We start from the raw sequence: 19,042 nt of genomic DNA on the forward strand, positions 1-19,042 counted from the left end.
ACAGTACAAGTGATGGGGCAGCAGTCGCTAATGGGTTCTCAGCAAGCACCTGCAGCATTCCTATAGGCTGGAATTCTGCCCAACCTAGAGGGAACTTGGTCACCCTGGCAGTAAGTGCCTGAATCACACAAGGAGGGAACAAAGCCCCTTTGGCCACAGCTATTGTCTTCACAGGGGGCTGTATTGACAATTCAGCTCTACAGTAGCTCTACAATACACCTGTCTCCACACTGTAAAGCTACAGGAGAGCCTGCAGTTGTAATTAAGTATGTTCCTACAGGGCCCTGCTCTATTCATTCCTGTGTTTGAGGAAGCTCGGAGTATTTCTGCTTAGCAAAGAGATTCCTCCAGTATTCTCCCAACCAACCCTAAACCCCACACCACGCTCCTTCAGTCTCTGCTGACCTGTCATTCTGCCATATCCTTCCACCTCCAGCTTTCCCAAAGCAAGGTTTTAGGCAGTCTCAATCAATCAAACAGAATTCTCAGCACCGGGGGGTATTCAGACCTTTTCATTCTTGCAGACAGAGAATAGGTGAGAATGAAAGGATTTAACTCACTCAGCATCAACAGTGCGAGGGTTGCTTCCATGAAGGACACTGCATTCCCAAAGCCGTATCCCCCTCTACTGGTGACTTTCGGTGCACTTAACCACACGGCAAGTCGGAAATGACTTGGGTGACTTGGCATGAACAGGAAGCACATGGCAACAGAAGATAAGTGTAAAAGTCAAGCTCTAATGTTGGAAGTTTAAGTTTTACTTTAGGTAGGGAGAGTTCTGTTTTCAGCCTGTTATCTTGGTCAAGCGGTGAGGGAAAGGGAGAGCTGGATGAAGGAAACAGAGCCGGGGATGTGCAAATGGCCAGGGCACTGATGGGAGGGGAGGGGGGGGCAAGGTTGCCTTTTGCTTCTCACTTTTATTGTCCTTTACATGGTAGGTTTTTAATGTATCTTCGGATGGCAACAGCTTTCTCAGAGAAGGATGTAAAATGTGCCCAGCCTGAGCCGCTTCAGGTCATCACTTCGAGGTTTTTCCTACTTCATCATAGTATGAAGATCCCCCTCTTCTATTTCCCCGTCTGTCCACCAGAACTCATTCATGAGTGATTATCACATGCTCAAAACTTCACTAAGATTTATGCATAGATGGGAGCAAACCACTTAGAGAAGCTTATGAGCTCCAGTACTACTGCCTGGGCTGGGAATTAACCACCTTAACATGAGATCAAGGCAGTAGGAGGCGTAAAGAAACACTTAACCAAGACACAGGAACCTTCTCACTTCAAAAGCCATCATGTGCCAGAACTATGGAGAAGTTCCCAGGTCACAGGCACATGTTGGCTCACAGAGACCCAGCTCTCTGGAAGGGTCCATTGCGCTGTAAGCTAAGACTTGAACTCAAGCCTTCAGAGTTAACACAAAGCGAATCCATTGAAGCTTCTTTGCTTTTACCACTTCATTCATAGTAATTCTTCTAAGGCTAAAGGAAAACACAATGTTAGGAAAACAAAATGAAGGGGGGAAAAAAAGAAGAGACTGATTGCATTTAAGAATTTAAATCATTTTATTGCTTTACCTGCCATTAGGACAATCTATAACAAAAGGAATATAATATAATATATTAGCACATACAGTAAATCAGACTTATATAGTCAGGTAACAATACAAAAATGGTCCTCTGGTTGACTATAGCTTTCTAGGGCAATAGACTTCATCAATTCGCTAAAGGTGGACTAGCAAAGAATTACTTCTAAAGCCCTGAATGTTAGCTAAGGCAAAACTATGCCAATTGTGGTTTCAAACATATTTCAATTGCACACAAAGGTAAAGCTATAACTGTGGTTAATATTTAACTCAGACTTAGCTGATTTATCTTAAAATCTTGTAGGTAAAACTACAAAAGGGAGTAACCAGCAAGCTAAAAAGATGCAGTAGTGAAAACTGCTTAGAAAGCCTTATATAAAAAAAAATGTGCCTTTTGCTGTGGAGCTTTAACTGGTTTACATTGGTTTTGGTGCTTTAAAGTAACACAAAGAACACATTTGAACAAAAAACCTGGATAGAGTCAAAACTTAAGGAAAGTTTACCCAAAAAGAAAAGGAACCAAAAAGGTCGGTTTTGCTTATTCCTTAAGGGCTGTGGCTGAAATCCTCTACTCAAGGTCTCCTAAAGAGAGAACCCAAATCACAAATGTTTAAATCCCGTTATTGGGATTTCAGGTTCAGAAACAGCCTGAAACCTTCTGTAAAGGCTTGATGCCCTCAGTATTGTTCTACATGAATTCCCAGACTCTTGATTATCTACATGTCTTGGAGAGTCTGGAATTGGAATCCATCCGACCTCAGAAAGGAACTCACATGAGGGCTCCATCGTTAGAAGTAGTTGCACAACAAATGCAGAACCGCTTGCTGTCACTCCCAAATACAAACCTACACTACTTTATATAAATTACAGTTTAAAGGAAACCTTAAAAATTGCCTACCGTTATTGAACCGTGGAATTCCGTAAAAACTCTGGGGAAGTATTGGTGTGCACAGAGTAATGGAACGCAAAGCTGGTAAATACTGAAATACATTTAAGACTCCGCAACATATTGAACTTGGAAAGGAAGGAAAGAGTGTGAAATCTGCATCATGTTATATTCCGTCAGCAAGGAAAGAGAATGCACCTTCTGTGTTTAAACTAGATTTATCAGTAACCATTTAAAAAGGATTCACTGACTGATTTAAATAACGGAGTGTTGCAGGAAAGGTAAAACATTCATTTCTGCTTTATGTTCTCTACCAAGAACAATGACATCTATATAGACCACCAATCTCACCACCTGCAACTGGTGCTGGCCATAAAGACTCCACATTTCTTTTCCCTGGTAACAAAGGGTTCACCTGAACCGATGATGTTTAAAAAAGTCAACTGAGGAATACACAAAGCAAGCAAAAGTCACTGGGGAAATAAAACGTTTGCTTCCAATTCCTACACCAACCTAAGTACTAGGACATTACTCACAGCTGGACAGCTGCACCATTCTTACACCAACCTATGTACTACAGACCAAAGTCAGACGTTTAATGTCACATTTGGTTCTTGCCACTTTGAACAGGAAGAGTCGTAAATGGCTGAAGAAAGAAAATCAGTTGCGGCAAGTCAGCAAATGAAGAAACAACTGCAGCAGTTCACCAGAACTAGTAACCTTGGAAGCTTTGCTTTACACTTGACAGGAACATAACTAAGCAACCTTAACCCAGCAGACACAGGAACAATTATACTGTTAAATTCCAGCTGTGGCTTTCTCAGCAGCTGATGCCTCACGACTGAACCCAGGATTACAGTACCCAGAGAGTTAAAAAAAGAAGAAACCCCCAAGCCCCAAGAAGCTCAATTACAAGGGCAGTTCTCATTTGGAAACAAATACAGCAGATGATGAACACAGCCTTAAAATCTGTCCAACAGTTTGAGAAACTCCTTTAAAAGTACTTCCCCCCCCCCCCCCCGCTGTCACCTCCTTACTCTAAGGCAATGAGCACAGTGCCAGGAGGGCTCTCCCCTGCTGAAGCAAGGCTGCATTAGCCCGAGTTGGACACTGTTGCACAGAGAGAAGCCGTAAGAGCAAACATCTTCATAAAACTTGTGTTCTATTCACTTAATGGGACAGAGAGCACAGAACCAATATGCTCCAAATTAAAAATAGTGCCATGATAAGCATTTTTTTTTGTTGTTTTTCTCTTTTTTAAACAGACAGGAAGCTGCAAATGCCAGTGGCAATGTGGCTCTGCACAAGGGTAATAAAGCAGTCTGCATTCGTGAAGCATGTTTTGGGTAGGGAGGAAGGTTTCAGACAGACAGTGATACAAAACTGTTGTACTGCTGGATGTTGCGCTTGAGAATATCCGAGCAGGGCCCCAAGACACGCTCAAACCGGGGTCGATCGAGCTTTACACATTTCAAGAGGCCACGAGCAACCACGGTGGCAGCACGGGGACGGTTCATCAGCAGAGCTATTTCACCTACAGCAACAGGAGAGCATGAACAGAGTTAAATCCAAGGTGCCAAAGAGCCAAAGAAATTACCCTGTTGTGTTTCAAGCTGCTGCAGAATACCATTATAAACTGTTACATTATCCCCCAAACTCCTCCATGAGCACACACATCCAGTCCTTATCTGTGATACAAAAATAGATCGATATGCATCAGACAAGTGATTAGTTCCATGTTCCATGGAGTTCCATAGAAGTTCCAAGTTCCATAGAAGATTATCTCAAAGTCTTCACAAGTGACTATAACAGAATCATAGCCTTTTTCTTTGCCAACATATATAAGCTTTTTCAAGCCAAAGCAACTTACAGACCATGTAACTTTTAGCTGAGTAAGAACACATTCAAGGGAAGGAGAAAACCCTCTGATCTGCACTTGCAAGCCTATATCCAGAGCACCACACAGTTTCAGGGACCCCAGTACAAGGTGCTGCCAAAGCAGAGCAAGTCCAGCAGTGCCACTCAGATGGTTGAGGACTGCAGCACAAAGAGATGCTGAAAGAGCTGCGTTAGTCTGGCCTGAAGAAAAGACAGCTGAGGAGGGAATCTTACTGCTGTCTTGTAACAAGAGACAAAACTAGACTGCCTTCTGCATAGTGAAAGGCAAAGAGAAAGCAACAAGCTGAAGAACAGGAAATTCTTGTCAGGCATAAAGAAAAATTCTTCACAACCAGGCAGGTTAAACAGTGAGAGGCTGTGGGATCTCCACCTCTGGAGACACAAAAGACTCAAGTGGACACAGCCCTGAGCAGTGTGATGCAATTTCAAAGGAGGTCCCTTCTAAATGAAAGCACTCTAGAACAATCCCAGTTCCGTGATCCCCACACACACCTGAAAGCCAAGTGACTGACACTCACCTGACGTTGAGTGAAACCACAAGAGGCAGCCAAAACAGTAATTAAGCAAATCCATCCCATCACTGTCATGCACAGCCATCACCCACACAGCACAGGGAGAGCAGTGACAGTTGTGTGAGTAACCATAGTGGGCACTACGTAACTCACCAAAATAGTCTGAAGGTGCCAGTCTGCCCACTTCAACAAATTCCTCATTCTCTGACCGACGCTGTAGCACTGCAGCTGTGCCCTTCAATAAATCACAGCAATTAAACAACTGGAATTCCCAGCATCACTGAAAAAACACTGAATTCCACATGGAATCAGCTGCTTCACAGAAATAACTGTTAGGATGGCTCAGCCTAGGAACCACATCACAGTCCTTGCCCAATTTACCAGACTGCTCTTTGAGAACAGCTGGTCCTCCCTCCTCTTGAAACATAAATGTCTTGGGTAGTTACATACCCATAGCACTGACTTCTTCCTGGTTTTCCTCATGACAGCAAGAATATTACAGTCTGACAGGCAAAAACCCATCACAACAAAACAGAGAGAAGACAATGATACCACTGGCAAGACATTACTAGCCATCTAGAACAGGTCTCTACTCTTCTGTAAAAGATACACTGATTTCAGCCAGAAACTTGTTTTTTCCTACAAGCACTATTTGTAAAAATAGCAAAATTAAATATATGCTTCTGCATGCCCAGCAAGATTATATTCCTTTAGGAATTCTCTAAAAGTGCATTCGTCTATTCCATATTTTCCTCCAAGTGTCTATTTAGGGGCAGAATAAGCCATGTTAGGAATAAAAAAAGTAAAGTTTGAGCTTTTAATTGGAGCTCACTTACCTCCAGGATAATGAAGAACTCATCTCCCGGCTCTCCCTGCACCACAATCTTTTGCCCATCCTCAAACTGTACCGGCTCCAGCGCATCAGCTACAGTGAGACGCTCCCACTTGTCCAGAGATTCTATAGAGTTAATAGTTCATTAACAGAACAACACACAAACACGCTTTTTGCTCTCTCTTTACACAGAGGTCAACTGATTTCTGGCTACATTTGTGTATCAGATAAAGACCTGAATTAAGAGTTGATTTGGAATGATGCAGAAAAGCAGTACGGGCTTTCGAGTCAGTCTTAATGGATGACTGCAATAGCCTGTCATCATAACGATACTGGGTAACAGCTTTATTGCAGTGTGGCAATTTATTCCACTCCAGAACAAAAACCTAGTCACTTACCCAATATAGATACTTTACTAAGGAATTCCTCATACATCTTTCTCTTTCTCAAAGTGCTTCCCTAAAAGAAAAACAAAACCCAGTTCTCTTTCTACTTCACATTTTACATAAGGCTTCAAATAAATCTCAAGACAAATTAAGCAGACACACCACATCCTGTCTCAGACCCCAAACCCACAAGATTGTGTTTTAATTATTTCAGAGCTGAGCAACCTTCATAAAGTACTTAGGATTTATTGCAGCCTTAATGTTCATTTCTGAAATACATTCTAACCAGAACTCACAATACCTGCTTAAGTTAATTACAACTGCTGTTCATACACACTACTTACACATAGCAAGCTAAGAACAGAGCAGAATCAAAATATCTGGCAAGTTAACCAGTAGGTATTACATTTTTAGTCTAGTTTAATGCTGTATTTGTATTGTTAGTTCACTAATGCAAGGCTCCCCCTTGCCCCATGCCTGATAAATGTATGCTCAGTGATTTGCTTTACGATTACAAAAGAGATAGCAGGACTTTAAATAACTAACTCCAGCAAAGGACAGGCACAGGTAGAAGGTCAGAAATGACCAATATAAGTTGAGTGAACAGTAAAACCAGAAGCGTAATTCCAGGTTATACACACAGCTACTTGAGTCAATGGCATAAGCCACACGTCAGCTAGAGGAATACTTGCCATCAGGATCCTTCTGTAGCTATCTCTGTCAATGCCCCACAACTTCACATTTGTCTTTGCTTTGACAGTTGCAGCTCGGGGAGTTCCATATATAAGGGCCAGTTCTCCAAAGCTTCCACCCTCACCAACACTGGTTGCCCACTCGCTGTTAACATAAACCTGAAAGGCAGAGCACAGTGGTAAGCCAAGACCCACAGTGTGCTGTGTGCTGGTCAGAGACAACACAAAGCTCCTGCTGCCCTGGACATCCTTTACAGCAAAGGGAATTCTCAGGTCTGTGCAGTCAGAGTTCACCATTTCAGAGCTTCATCAACTCTTCACAGCCAGCCTCAGTCCCAGCCACAATTTCTGCTTTCACTGACAAACAGACTCTCTCATATATCACGTGCACTGAGACCCTTTGATAGGAAATAAAATCTGAATAAAGTCTCTGTCAGAGAAAGCCATGGATTAGTTTGACTGAACAATCAAAAGCCTGGTCATTCTTCAGGCCTGTCCCACACCTCAGCTGGACTGCACCCTGCACTTGTAAAGCATTAGTATTGCGCTGATGCCCGAAGTGTTCATTTTGAAACTCAGCACAACTCACAGTCTGTGCAGCCAGACTGCGACATGAAGGAGCAAAGAGGCTCCAAAGCAAAATATGCTTCTACAATAAGAAATCACGATGAGAAAAGCTGCTAAAGGAAGGGCCTGTACAAATATCAGCCTATTCTGCTAGGAATGAACCTATTGTTAATAAGCTACCAAAATGCTTACATCCATCTCTCCTTGATCAACAACGTAGAAGTTATCACCTTCATCACCTACAGAAGAAGAAATTAAATACACATTAGAAAGAGTCAAGTTAAGCAAACATTCATATTCCACAGAGCTGACATCTCTGTCTACTTTGATGCTTAGAATCTAATAAGGTTGACAAAGATGAATCTTTGCACAGTGTGCAGGGGGAAATTTCATTGTGCTGATCTTGCACTCTGCTCAGTCCTGTGAGAGGACATCTGCTGGTATGTGGGAAATCAGCAGCATTGCCAGGATCACTGGAAAGGTGGACCAGATCCATAAACTGACATAAGGTGTGCTACAGAGTCATCAAAGGACAATCTTTCCAATAGATAACATGTGCAATGAAACCACACCTTCCTACAATTGCTCCACTCCTCACTGCAGTGAGAGTTGTACTTCAGGTAACAGAATAAAGGGTCACTGCAGCCAGACAACGGCTTTACTTTCAAAGCAAATCCCAAAACTAGTAAGAGCATTAGGCCAGAGCCCGCTTACCACCTCCAACACACTCATCAGTGCAAACACTGTCACTTACCTTGCTGTATGACAGTCTCTCCTGCAATGTAGGTGACGGGGAACATGGCATCAAAGATGTCACTGAAGAGAAGGAGACCAAAATTAGACAAACTCCTGGACAACTGCCATGCACACCTTCACCTGTCTGCACCTCCAGCCCACCAGTACTCCTCCTATAAGCCCTGTATGGTTACAGTGACTTGTAAAGAGGCCGTGCAGCTCTGTACATTATGACACTGTAAGACTACAAAGATCTTTCCCTACCTTCTCTCATTATCATCGAGATGGGCAAACAGCACATTCTTCTCAATAGCTTTTGCCAAAGCAGCCATAGTCTTATAATCTTTTGGAATAACCTAGGATAGAATCAGAAAATAAACAGATTGATTTTTCCAAGAACAATTTCCGCATTCCCCAGGGTAAATAAACTATTTAAATCGCTACAAAACACTGGCTGTTTCTTTCAAGCACTACAGATCTAAACCCAAACACAGTCAATGCTTACAGTCACTTTGGGCAGGAGGTAAACAAAACCTTGTATTATTTTATGTACCTGTAAAAGCATCATCCCTTGTTTTGAGTTTTTCTGCAAGAGCACAAGTTATCTGTTCAACTTGTTTTCCTATGAATAGCAGCACGTCTGCTCTGCCATTAAACTCAATGTAATGTTGTTGCAGCTGTGGAATAACTGGAAGCACTTTGTTTTTATATATAATATACAAATCTATGGACATCTAAATATATGTAACTTCAAAGGGAACAGGTCTGAGTTACACTTGCATGGCAGTTTATTCTAACCTCCAATTAAACAGCTAGACACAGGTCTGCATTTTACAGTTACCATAAGATTTAAAAGGCTGCAATTTAATACACTGGGTAGAAGGTGGTCTTTGATAAACTGTTGGACTGTAGAGGCTATTATTGGCAGTGTTTAAAAGTCAGAGCACCTTTCTAACATAAGATGCAGCATCCTCTTCTGTATAGACTTCTGCACTGATGGCCCCACGCCGCCTTCGACCCTTAACCACGGGGTTCATAGGAGGAGGAGGGGAGATTTCATCCTCCCGTGAGTCTGAGCGAGAACCAGACTTCTGTTGATTCAACAACTGCTTTGTTTCCTCCTAAACAGGAAGGAAGACATGTTTGTGTCACATCATCCAGTACAGAAAAAGGTCATTATATATCACATTCCAAGTTAGCCTGCCAATGCAAGGGAGCTTCCTGCATACTGTTAGTCCCACATTAAGGAAACAGGAGACTACAGTAACCAAGATCAAAGGCCTTTCAAACACAGATGGCAGATATGCCTTTCATTCATAACATTCATATCACAATGGTATTTGTTTTAATAAGTCACATGAATAGGTTAATAAATTAAGAAGTATAAATAAGTTGATTCTACTTTCCACTGGTGTATTCAACTGGCAATGAAGACATTCTGCAAATGCTAAAGACCTTTCCCCACTGTAAACCTATCAGCTCCCCCTCAGCTGCGAGGTGTTGAGCCTTGTTTGATGGGAAAGACAGAAGAGGAATTCCTCAGAAACCCATGTTACATGAGAAGCTTTTGAAACAAGGTCAAGTCATAGACCAACTGGATACTCAATAACCAACAGTTATTTTGGGAGGAAGAAATATGAACACTGCTTACAGAAGAGCCGGAGGAAGGATGCTGGGGGCCAAAGAGCAGAGTTCTTTCCAAAAACCCTAGATTTGCCAGCTTTGCACATTTCCTTATTTCCCTCAGTTACCTGTAGTGCTGTGTTGTAGTGATACTGTACAATACTAGTGTACTCACAGTAAAATGAAGTCTAACTAGACACACAGACATCTGAGTCTTCTGTGTACCAGAAGATTCACTTTAATCAACTACAATCAGATTAAAAACAACATAAAAGCCAACCTTGGAGCCAGAGCATTTGCATCACAGCAGCACAAATGACTTTCCCAGCATTAAGGAAACAGGATTTTTGGGCCATGCCTTAAAAGAACAAGGAGTCATCTGTTCTCTGGGAGCTCCCTGGAAAGCTGGGTTTGTCCCAGTGTCCTTGATGAAGCTGTCCCTGCCACATTGCTGCCTGGCTGCCACGCTCCACTCCGGAGGTGCACAGAGGCTATGTATAACAACAGTGCTTTGAGGAAAGGGACATCAGATAACCATTACAGCGAGTGTACATCTTACACCTCTCAGATAGCCAAAGAGCAAGCACTGATCCATCGAGTTACATTTCACTTCCTGCTTTTGGCCCATCGAGAAAACAGTGCTACATTTCAAAATCATGGGAGCAAAACGTATTTAAAACCTTGTGTCTCCCTCCTGGTTTTAAAGAAGCAAGTCTGAGATGAAGTTAGAAACAGCTGGAGCAGTCCTAAGGGTTCAGTTTAAACTGCTGCTACAAAGTGGGCAACACCAGCAACCACAGAAACATACTGTTCATCCACACAGAGATACTTAACCCATTAAAAAACCTTGACACTTTAAAGAAGTGAACACCAGCTGCTGTATTCTTTCCAGTAAAATGTAAAGTACTGAGATCCTGTGGCTTTCAGAGATAGCAGCACTTCAGCAGCACTTAGCAAGGAGCTGTGTATAAAAAGAGTTCAACAAGAGACTCATCAGGTAACAGCCCACTCAAAGAAGCTGCACCAACAGAAAGAACACAACTGGTAACCTCTGCCTGAGCTGAGATTTAACATTACTATATTAAACAGAAGTATGCAATGGGCAGAGAAACCAGTTACAGATGGGTAAGATAATGTATTATCTTAAAATACACCAGCTATTCTGACTACGTACACACTCATCAAGAGGAAGATTATCCCTAATGAGACAAATCTCCCTATATTCACATTGCAAGTTGCAAGGCAACACTATGGCATGGAGTAATGACATACTAAAGTCTCATTGTTTTCACAGCAGTGCCTTTTAATGTATCTATCTTTTTAAAATAAACCTTTATGATTTATGATCCTAAACCACCACCAGATCAGTGAAAAATAGCACTAGGACCTGAAGAAAGATCAGCAGTTGTTATTCTTAGTCACCCTCAAATTCAGCCAGTGGTTATAAGTGAGAAAATGTATTTGTTCTGGTTTAGAAGTGAAAAAGCTGTGTTCAAAACAACCACAAAATGGACAAAGGCATTCATTTTGCTCTGCGCTGATCAGTATAACCATGACCAGGATGTTAAAAAGGTTTAGTACTAAAGTTACCCTTTTTATTACACCCAAGTCTTGATCCTGGTCTTTCAGCTGATGAAGCAGTTCAAAGTCTTCAGTGTCAGTGACCACTAACTGTAAATCCTATTCTTCCTGACAAGTAAGAAACAACTATTAAGTCAATTTCAATTATTACAAGTAAGGGATATTCAAGTGTTGAGACTTCACACACCCATATTTCAGACCATCAGCTACTGAAGACCTTCCCAATTCCAGAATGATGTTTTACACTGTATGCTGTGGCACCCCCTGACTGTCATCACACCAGAAATTGTCTCAGTTTCTTCTGAGTAATAAGAATTTAATCTTTATCAGCTCCCCCTGTATCTTAAAAACCCCAACACTTAGAAACTAAAAAGCAAGGTTAAAAGCTCTGCCATAATTCACATTGCACAGTGAATCCTTCCTGACTCCCATGTTTGGTAAATGAAACGCTGAAGAAAACAGGGAAACACTCAGCCATATATCTGTGGAGACAAACTGGGTAGTGGGGAGCAGGTACAGTGCCTAGATGACAGTCACACTTCATCATTCCAGCTTTCTCTAAAGCCTAATATGCACCTAACTGCATTGCACACAATATTTTAAACACGCACTTACTCCAGTGGACAGCCATGTCCAATATCCAAGATTCATCTGGCAGGCTCTAATAATGATCTCTACATTAAATTGCCATAGCTCAAGCTACATTACACAGCCAAGCACAGCACTGGATGGCTATTAGCTTTTAGTATGCACTGGTGCTGCACAGCAAAAAGAACAGAAGCCTTGGTACATCACAAGCAGACAAAATAAAAGCATTAATATAACCAATGTGCAGTAATTAGATTCATGTAGCAGCTTTCGTAACTCAGCAGAAGACATCTGAATTCCTGTAGCAGCTACAATGGGCTCAGAGACAGTTCATTTCCATGTTTCTGAACATGAATTCAAAAGCGTGTTTAAACGTCTTCAACGTATTTTAGTAACATGACAGTGAATCAGCTCTGTGTGTGCGCTGTGGAAGAGATGACTTGTCAGGATAACTAGAGAGAAAATAGCAACCTCGCCTCAGTTTCCTTCCAAATTCAACCTTAAATACCAAATCTCAACCCCAACTTTCATTGAGTCAAACAGATTTAGAAAGCGGATTGAAAAGTTGCTGTGCTTTATTACAGATGCAGCAGACATTACTCTGGAAGGTGAAGCAGAATCTGTTTCAATCATTGTTGCTCTACCAGAGCTAAGCTCTGGGTTAGAGCTGGTTAATAACAGCACTTCACATCTATGCTTTCCAGACACAGATGTCAGGAGTTTGCTAATGCAGCACAGCATGTCCACTGTTCCGGTACTTGATAGCTACTGAGGTGCTGTGTTACCTGGTTAAACCAAGACCAAGGCAAGAAAGATGCTGTGGTTTCACCTGTAGCTGTCATTGCACCAGTGGGCACACATAAGCCATGCCAACACAACTCAGAATAAAAGACCCTGACCAAAACCATAAGAGGAATTCAAAGGGAAACACATTATCTAACCAGTTTTATTTTCAGCTTCCCTGTGGGCTGCCCGAGTACAGACACAGCCTATCTGCACCAGAATAAAACCATCAAGAGTTATTCAACTCCAGAATACATGTGATTTAAGCTCAGAGCTAAACTTGCCCTGCTAAAAACAAATTCAGCTTCCCTTAATTATTAATAATTATTATTATTATTAATAATCCTGCACGTTGACCATAAGTCCACTAGAAAAAAGCATCCAAGTATTCCCATTTTATATCTCAAGGTATGGACTGGTTTACAGTTTATTCCAAGTCCAATATACTTTGTTAAGTTTTGTATATCAACACTTGTGGTCATGTTTTAAAGCAACTAATCTATGAGAAACTCAGAATCCAAGGTAGGGAAGGAGGCACGGTAACAGGCAGGGACAGCGGAGTCTTAAGACCTTGTTCACTACCTCGTTTGCTGCTGGTTTCTCTCTGAAACTACACAAAAAGTCAGACATGTTACAGAGCTGTTGGTCACTTAAACAAAATGTTCCTCAAATACATTGTAAGCTATAGGTTAATTTGCACCATTTGGTCCTTTTCTAGTATCTACCTTGAACATTTCCATTAAAAGGCAATTTCCATTGTACATATTTATACTCGCTAGTGTCTATTTCTTCTTTACATCAGCAATTAGAAACTAGCTAGAATTAAAAAAAGAGTAAGATACAAGTACTGAAAGCAGCACCTGCAAATGACTGCTGTACTGAATAGAGTTGTCATACCTCACACTGGCCTTTCAATCCTCCCATTTTCAGAGCAGCTTCTTTTGCTGTCTGCTTAGGTATCAATATAGAATATAAACAGTTCAAAAGAATATGAAATGAGAGTTTTACACACAAGCACCAGGATGAGAAAATGCTCTCCATTCCCAGCATCGCAGGATGCTTCCAACAACAACAAGAAAAACACCAAGGAGACCTTGAGGACAAATGCAAGAGGGACAACAAAGCCTAACCCCAACACCAAACTTCCAAGAGAATCTCTCTGGGAGATCTGGAATGCAAATACTCCTGTTTGACTTCAGCTTGGGCTCAGTATTGACCTGCTGTTCTGTGCTTACCTGAATTACTGTAAACCATTGTCTCAATATAAGAAATCAAATGCACAAGGTCAAATGCCACAGCTGTCATCTAACTACAGCCACGATCGTGTATGCTACCTATTGGCTTCTGCAATTAAGCATTAGATTGGGATTACATCTGCATCCAAGCTGCTAAATCTCTTTGTCAGCTTATGCTTTGTTATGACAGAAGTGCTTTTACACTGTGATCAGCTGGCATAAACTGGAAAATAGGATTTGTCTTCCAAAAGCATCAGTCCCTATTTCAAACAGCTGATACGGACACTGGTCAAATCTGAAGCTCAGCCTCTAAATCCTGGAGATGATGCAAAATTAGGTTGTTCCCCTCTCTTTCCCCACCTCGCTCTGTATTTTTACCTTCTCCAATCGTTCAAAGTATTCCCTGAGGAATCCCATGGGTCTTTCAGGTCTCACTGTGCATAACTGTACAATGCAATCCTTCAGGAGTTGCTGGATGTTGTGTTTTTGGACATAAAGTTCACATTCCCGAAGACTACGCTCCTCCTCACTGCTGCTGCTAGAAGCTGCCATCGCTGGAGAGAAGAGAAAGAGAAGGTTAAATAAGTAGAGGAAATAAAGATGCTGCCACCCAATACAGTCAGGCACATCATGCTGCATTAGCTTACAGATATCACACCATAAAACTACCTTTATCTGCAAGAACAGCAACTAAGCTAAACCATGGAAGTAAAAGCCATGAACTTATTTAGTACCTGGAAAGGGATAAAAAATCTGGATGCTCTCCAGCCACAGGCACTTAAAGAATTTGATTGAGCTGGAAAAGCTTCTACAACTTGAGCCCTGTGAATGCTCAAAATCAGGGAAGCTTCCACCTGAACTTTCTGCTATTAAACCCAGTATTCCGCAGGGTTGGAGGCTCGCTTCACACCGCTGTATGATCTGTACGGGGTCATGCGGATGATGGCCAAGAGAGAGGTGGGTGGGAACTGGGAATCTGAGAGGCCAGTATGAAAAGTATTAGGAAGTGGTTGAAGCCAAATGCCAAGACAGAGTCCACTAATGGAAGTTATGGAATTAGGAGACCTAAAAATTACTCTCCAGTTCAAACTGGTTCATACTTTGTAAGTATCTCCACAGATAGACTGCAATCCCAAAACTATTTCTCTAACTGTAAATAATTAAGGGCACATCTTTAAACACATCTGTTACAGTGCCAGGGTTCTTGAGCAGGTTTTTCCTCCCTCTTTCAGGTTTGTATTGGGTTTGCATGGCAAAGCTTTGGTAGCTGGGGGGCCTCAGGGGTGGCTTCTGTGGGGGCTACTAGAAGCTTCCACTATGTCCAGTGAAGCCAACACCAACCAGCTCGAAGATGGACCTGCTGATGGCCAAGGTCAAGCCCATCACTGACAGCAGTAAGACCTCTGGGATAATGTATTTAAGGGAGAAAAAAACTGGGCAAGAGCAACTGCAGCCAGAGATAGGAGTGAGAATATTTGAGAGGGAAAGAACAGCTCTGCAGCCCTCAAGGTTGGTGAAGAAGGTGGAAGGAAGTGCTCCAGGCACCAGAGCAGAGATTCCCCTGCAAGCCATGATAACACAGGCTACGCCATGGACCACAGAGGCCCAGAGTGAAGCAGATATCCACCTGCCGCCCGTGAAGCACCCCATGATGGAACAGGAGGGTGCCTGAAGGAAGCCGTGACCCCACGGGAAGCCCATGCTGGAGCAGGCTCCTGGCAGGACCTATGGCTCCGTGGAGCCCACAGTGGAGCGGGTTTGCTGCAGGACTTGTGACCCCACAGAGGACCCACGGTGGACCTGCTGTTCCTGAAGGGAAGGGGGCCCACTCTGGAGCACCTCATGAAGAACTGCAGCACATGGGAAGGATTTATGGTGGACTTATGCTGGACTCATGGGAGGGACCCCACGCTTGAACAGGGGAAGAGTGTGAGGAGTCCTCCCATGAGGAAGAGACAATGTGTGTTACTGACCGTAACCCCCATTCACCACACTGCTGGGGGGCGGATGAGGCAGAGAATTCAGGAGTGAAGCTTAACCTGGAAGCAGGAAGGGGTGAGGGGAAGGTGTTTCTAACGTTTGGTTTTATTTCTCACTGTGCTGCTCTGATTTGATTGGTAATAATTAAAGTCATGTCTGTTTTGACTCTGACAGCAGCTGCTGAGTGATCTCTCTCTGTTCTTATCTCAACCCATGAGCCTTTTGAGGTATTTTCTCTCCCCTGTCCAGTTGAAGAGGGGAGTGATTGAGTGGCTTTGGCGGCATCCAGCCAGGGTCAACCCACCACAAGAGTACAGAACCATTCTAAAACACATTTTTACACACACACACATATACATAAATAGAGATTTAATATCACTTTTTGCATAAAGCAGTTAACAGCGAGACAGCTAAGGAAATAGGAAAGGCTTTCTCAGGGCATTTTTAATGAAATATAAAGCAAGTTACCTGGTACAGGGACAGTGGCAACAGCTTATGAATCTGCAGTGAGATATGTTGATCCCAGGAACAGCTTTTGAAAGAGGAAACATGGATTCAGTCAAACTAATTCTGAGCAATGGCAAGTCACTCAAGAGCCAAGCGGTGCACTCATATTATGGGGTTTATCCTACTGAGGCAGCAGATTGAGAAACAGCAGCCACACAGGCAATATAACACCATTCCCTTTGAATTACGCTACTGGAGACTGCAGGAGGACTGGAGTTAATATGAAACACTTCAAACAGGTTTCATTCTTGTCACAGTTAATCCCTACATAAGCACGCACAGGCAGACGTGTTATGGGTTGTATAAACACCAAGGAGGGACTTCACGTGGGCTGCAAAAGCACCTTTAGGTTCTCCAGTTCCTTCCTTCTTGCTTTGACAGCTCGCACAGTGAAGGTCACTCCTAATTAACAGCCCCAGAGGAACTCCGTGGCTCCGTGACAGCTTACAAATGACAACCTATGGAGGAAGCGTTGCTGATAGACAGCGCTGCTCATGGGAACAGCAAGGCTGGTGCAGAAAATCATACAATCAGGGAATGGTTTGGGTTGGAAAGGATGCTTAAGATCATCCCGTCCCAACCCTTGACACGGGCAGAGACACCTTCCACTAGAGCAGGTTGCTCCAGCCTGGCCTTGAACACTGTCAGGGATGGGGCATCCCGAACATCAACGGGAATTAACCAAATCGGAAAACGCTAAGGGAATAACAAGGGCTGCAGCATTCCCGCACGTTATAAACGCGAACTGTGCCAGCTCCCTTAACCCACGGCGGCACCCGGACCTGCCGCGAACCGCCCGGGGCTGCCCCGCCAAGGCCAGCCCGCCCCTCACCGCAACGGCTCCCGGCAGCACCGAGGCCATATATACCGGGGCACACACACACAGACCCCATCCCCTCGCCGCACCGGGCACTGCCGCGGTATCCGAACGCCTTCGAGCTCAGCGCCGGGGGCGCGGCCCGCCATAGCCCAAGGGGTCCCATGCAGCGCGGGCTCCCCCTCCCCGCCTCAACTACGGCGCCTGCGCCCAGGGGAAGGGGCGCTGCCCGCCGCGGCAGGCCCGGAGGCTGCCGGCTCCAGCCCGGGCACCGGCCGCTCCCCTCAACCCCCGCCCCCAAGGCCGCAGGCCGCCCGCTCCGCGCCCTTCCCGCCCCGCCTCGCCTCGCCCTCCCACCGCAGCCCCGTCATGGTGCAGCCCCCCCCGGGCCGGGCCCCGCCGCTCACCTGCCCCGGGCGGCTCCGCCGGGCCCTCACCGCCCCCCGCCCGGCCGCGGCCTCAGCGACGGCAACAGCGGCGGCAGCGGCGGCTCCCACCGGAAACCAACCGGCGCGGCCAATCACCGCCCGCCCTGACGTCAATGCGCCTCGCTCTCACCCAGACCCGTCGCCGCGGTAACCTTAAAGCGGCAGGGCAGGGCGCCGCCGCGCCAACGGGACGGAAAGCTCGGGGAGAGCGGTTGCCGCTTTAAGACGCGCGAAGGCGGCGGCGGGAGGACCGGGAGCGGAGGCTCGGCCGCTCGGTCACCGCTCGGCAGCCCGCGCTGCCTCTCGCCTCTTCAGGCCTCGCCCGCAGCAGCGGGCAGCGCTGGGCTTACCCAGCCGCTGCTCAACGGCGTTCGCGGTGACGGACGCGCCGGCCCGAGAGGCGTTAGTGACCGTTGGCGGGGGGATCAGAGTGCTGGGGGTGGTAAAATGCGTTCCGGGTTAGCCGGGATCCCACCGTAACCGGTTAAAATCCCCCCACGTTGTGTGCTTAAAGCCAGTGAGAAGTCGCCCAAGGTCCCGGCTGTGGCGCAGGGAGAGGCAGATCCCATGGGAAAGCAGGGAATGAACCCGGAATCACGCGCTGGCTGAGAACGCACCCCGTGTTAGAGCTGATGTGAGAGCGTTTCAAGCAGAATTCAGTGCTTGTATCGTGCAGGAGAGGCATATAACATACAAAGTGATTCCAATAGTTAGAGTCTGATGGATATTGGATATTAGAAGACAGTGCTTTTGCAATGACATGACAAGCCATCAGGAACCGTGTGCCACAGCATCTCTTACTACTAGTTCTCATAGAAATAAGACTATATAAAGGACAATAAAGGATAATAGCTTACATTAAATCTCAGATCTTCATTTACAACAGCCCAAAGCTGGTCGCTGAGTTCACATGCATTAAATATCTGATAGCTTCTCTCTGCTACAGGTTAATTAAAAGCCAGGGTCCAGGATTTCCAGACACTAAGCCAAAAACTTTACTTTTTATGTAAATAAAAAATAAATAAATTATATATATTGTGTAAATCATTATTTATACAAAATAATAAGGAATCAATAGTTGTATATATTAGTAAATATATATTATATTAATTTAATAATACATTAATATCTGAAATACTGTCAGAGTACAGCATGAGTAACTACCAAATCCACTTGCTCACCTGGCAATAGTATTTCTTTCTATAACTGCAAGCTACTATAAGTTTCTGAACATTCTAAAGCAACTGTCAGCACTCCCCACACACATTTCTATTGGGGTTTTGTTGCTCTTTATCTTTTTGCCAGCTGTCTGCTATTGTCACATCTCACTCCTCCTTGTTTGGACAAGTCCCAAGTGCTGTGGTGGGATAGGTCCCATCTGGAACAAAGATCAGCCCCATACGTAAA

The 19,042-nt window shown here is 44.3% G+C and overlaps 1 protein-coding gene across 2 annotated transcripts; it reads right to left on the reverse strand.

The window, feature by feature from the left end:
• Positions 1 to 1,545: 1,545 nt before the first annotated feature.
• On the reverse strand, positions 1,546 to 17,701 carry PRKAR1A (protein kinase cAMP-dependent type I regulatory subunit alpha). 2 transcript variants are annotated; one of them, XM_062612570.1, is made up of 12 exons: positions 17,615 to 17,701; positions 16,352 to 16,415; positions 14,282 to 14,457; positions 9,041 to 9,214; positions 8,358 to 8,449; positions 8,113 to 8,174; positions 7,551 to 7,597; positions 6,792 to 6,950; positions 6,112 to 6,172; positions 5,718 to 5,839; positions 5,035 to 5,116; positions 1,546 to 4,004 (listed from the first exon to the last, which is right to left on the reverse strand). In XM_062612570.1, exons 3-12 carry the CDS (start codon positions 14,453 to 14,455, stop codon positions 3,832 to 3,834), a joined length of 1,146 nt encoding a protein of 381 aa, XP_062468554.1. In that variant the 5' UTR covers positions 14,456 to 14,457; positions 16,352 to 16,415; positions 17,615 to 17,701; the 3' UTR covers positions 1,546 to 3,831. The 2 variants fall into 2 exon arrangements, with proteins under 2 accessions (XP_062468554.1, XP_062468555.1); XM_062612571.1 differs by lacking the exon at positions 16,352 to 16,415 and having other exon boundaries at positions 17,615 to 17,697.
• Positions 17,702 to 19,042: the final 1,341 nt, after the last annotated feature.

Source organism: Pezoporus occidentalis, unplaced genomic scaffold (genome assembly GCF_034315485.1).
Source record: "Pezoporus occidentalis ecotype Australia unplaced genomic scaffold, CSIRO_AGI_Poc_V1 ctg160, whole genome shotgun sequence".
Classification (NCBI taxonomy): Eukaryota; Metazoa; Chordata; class Aves; order Psittaciformes; family Psittacidae; genus Pezoporus; species Pezoporus occidentalis.

Bases quoted from the DNA above. Each gene is read 5' to 3' on its own strand.
- PRKAR1A (XM_062612570.1), bottom strand. From the start codon at position 14,455: ATGGCAGCTTCTAGCAGCAGCAGTGAGGAGGAGCGTAGTCTTCGGGAA. The intron at 9,215-14,281 runs GTAAAAATACAG...CTTCCTGTTTAG, and splicing joins ACTTTGAACGATTGGAGAAG to GAGGAAACAAAGCAGTTGTT. The intron at 8,450-9,040 runs GTGCTCTGACTT...ATTCTATCCTAG, and splicing joins CTGCATCTTATGTTAGAAAG to GTTATTCCAAAAGATTATAA.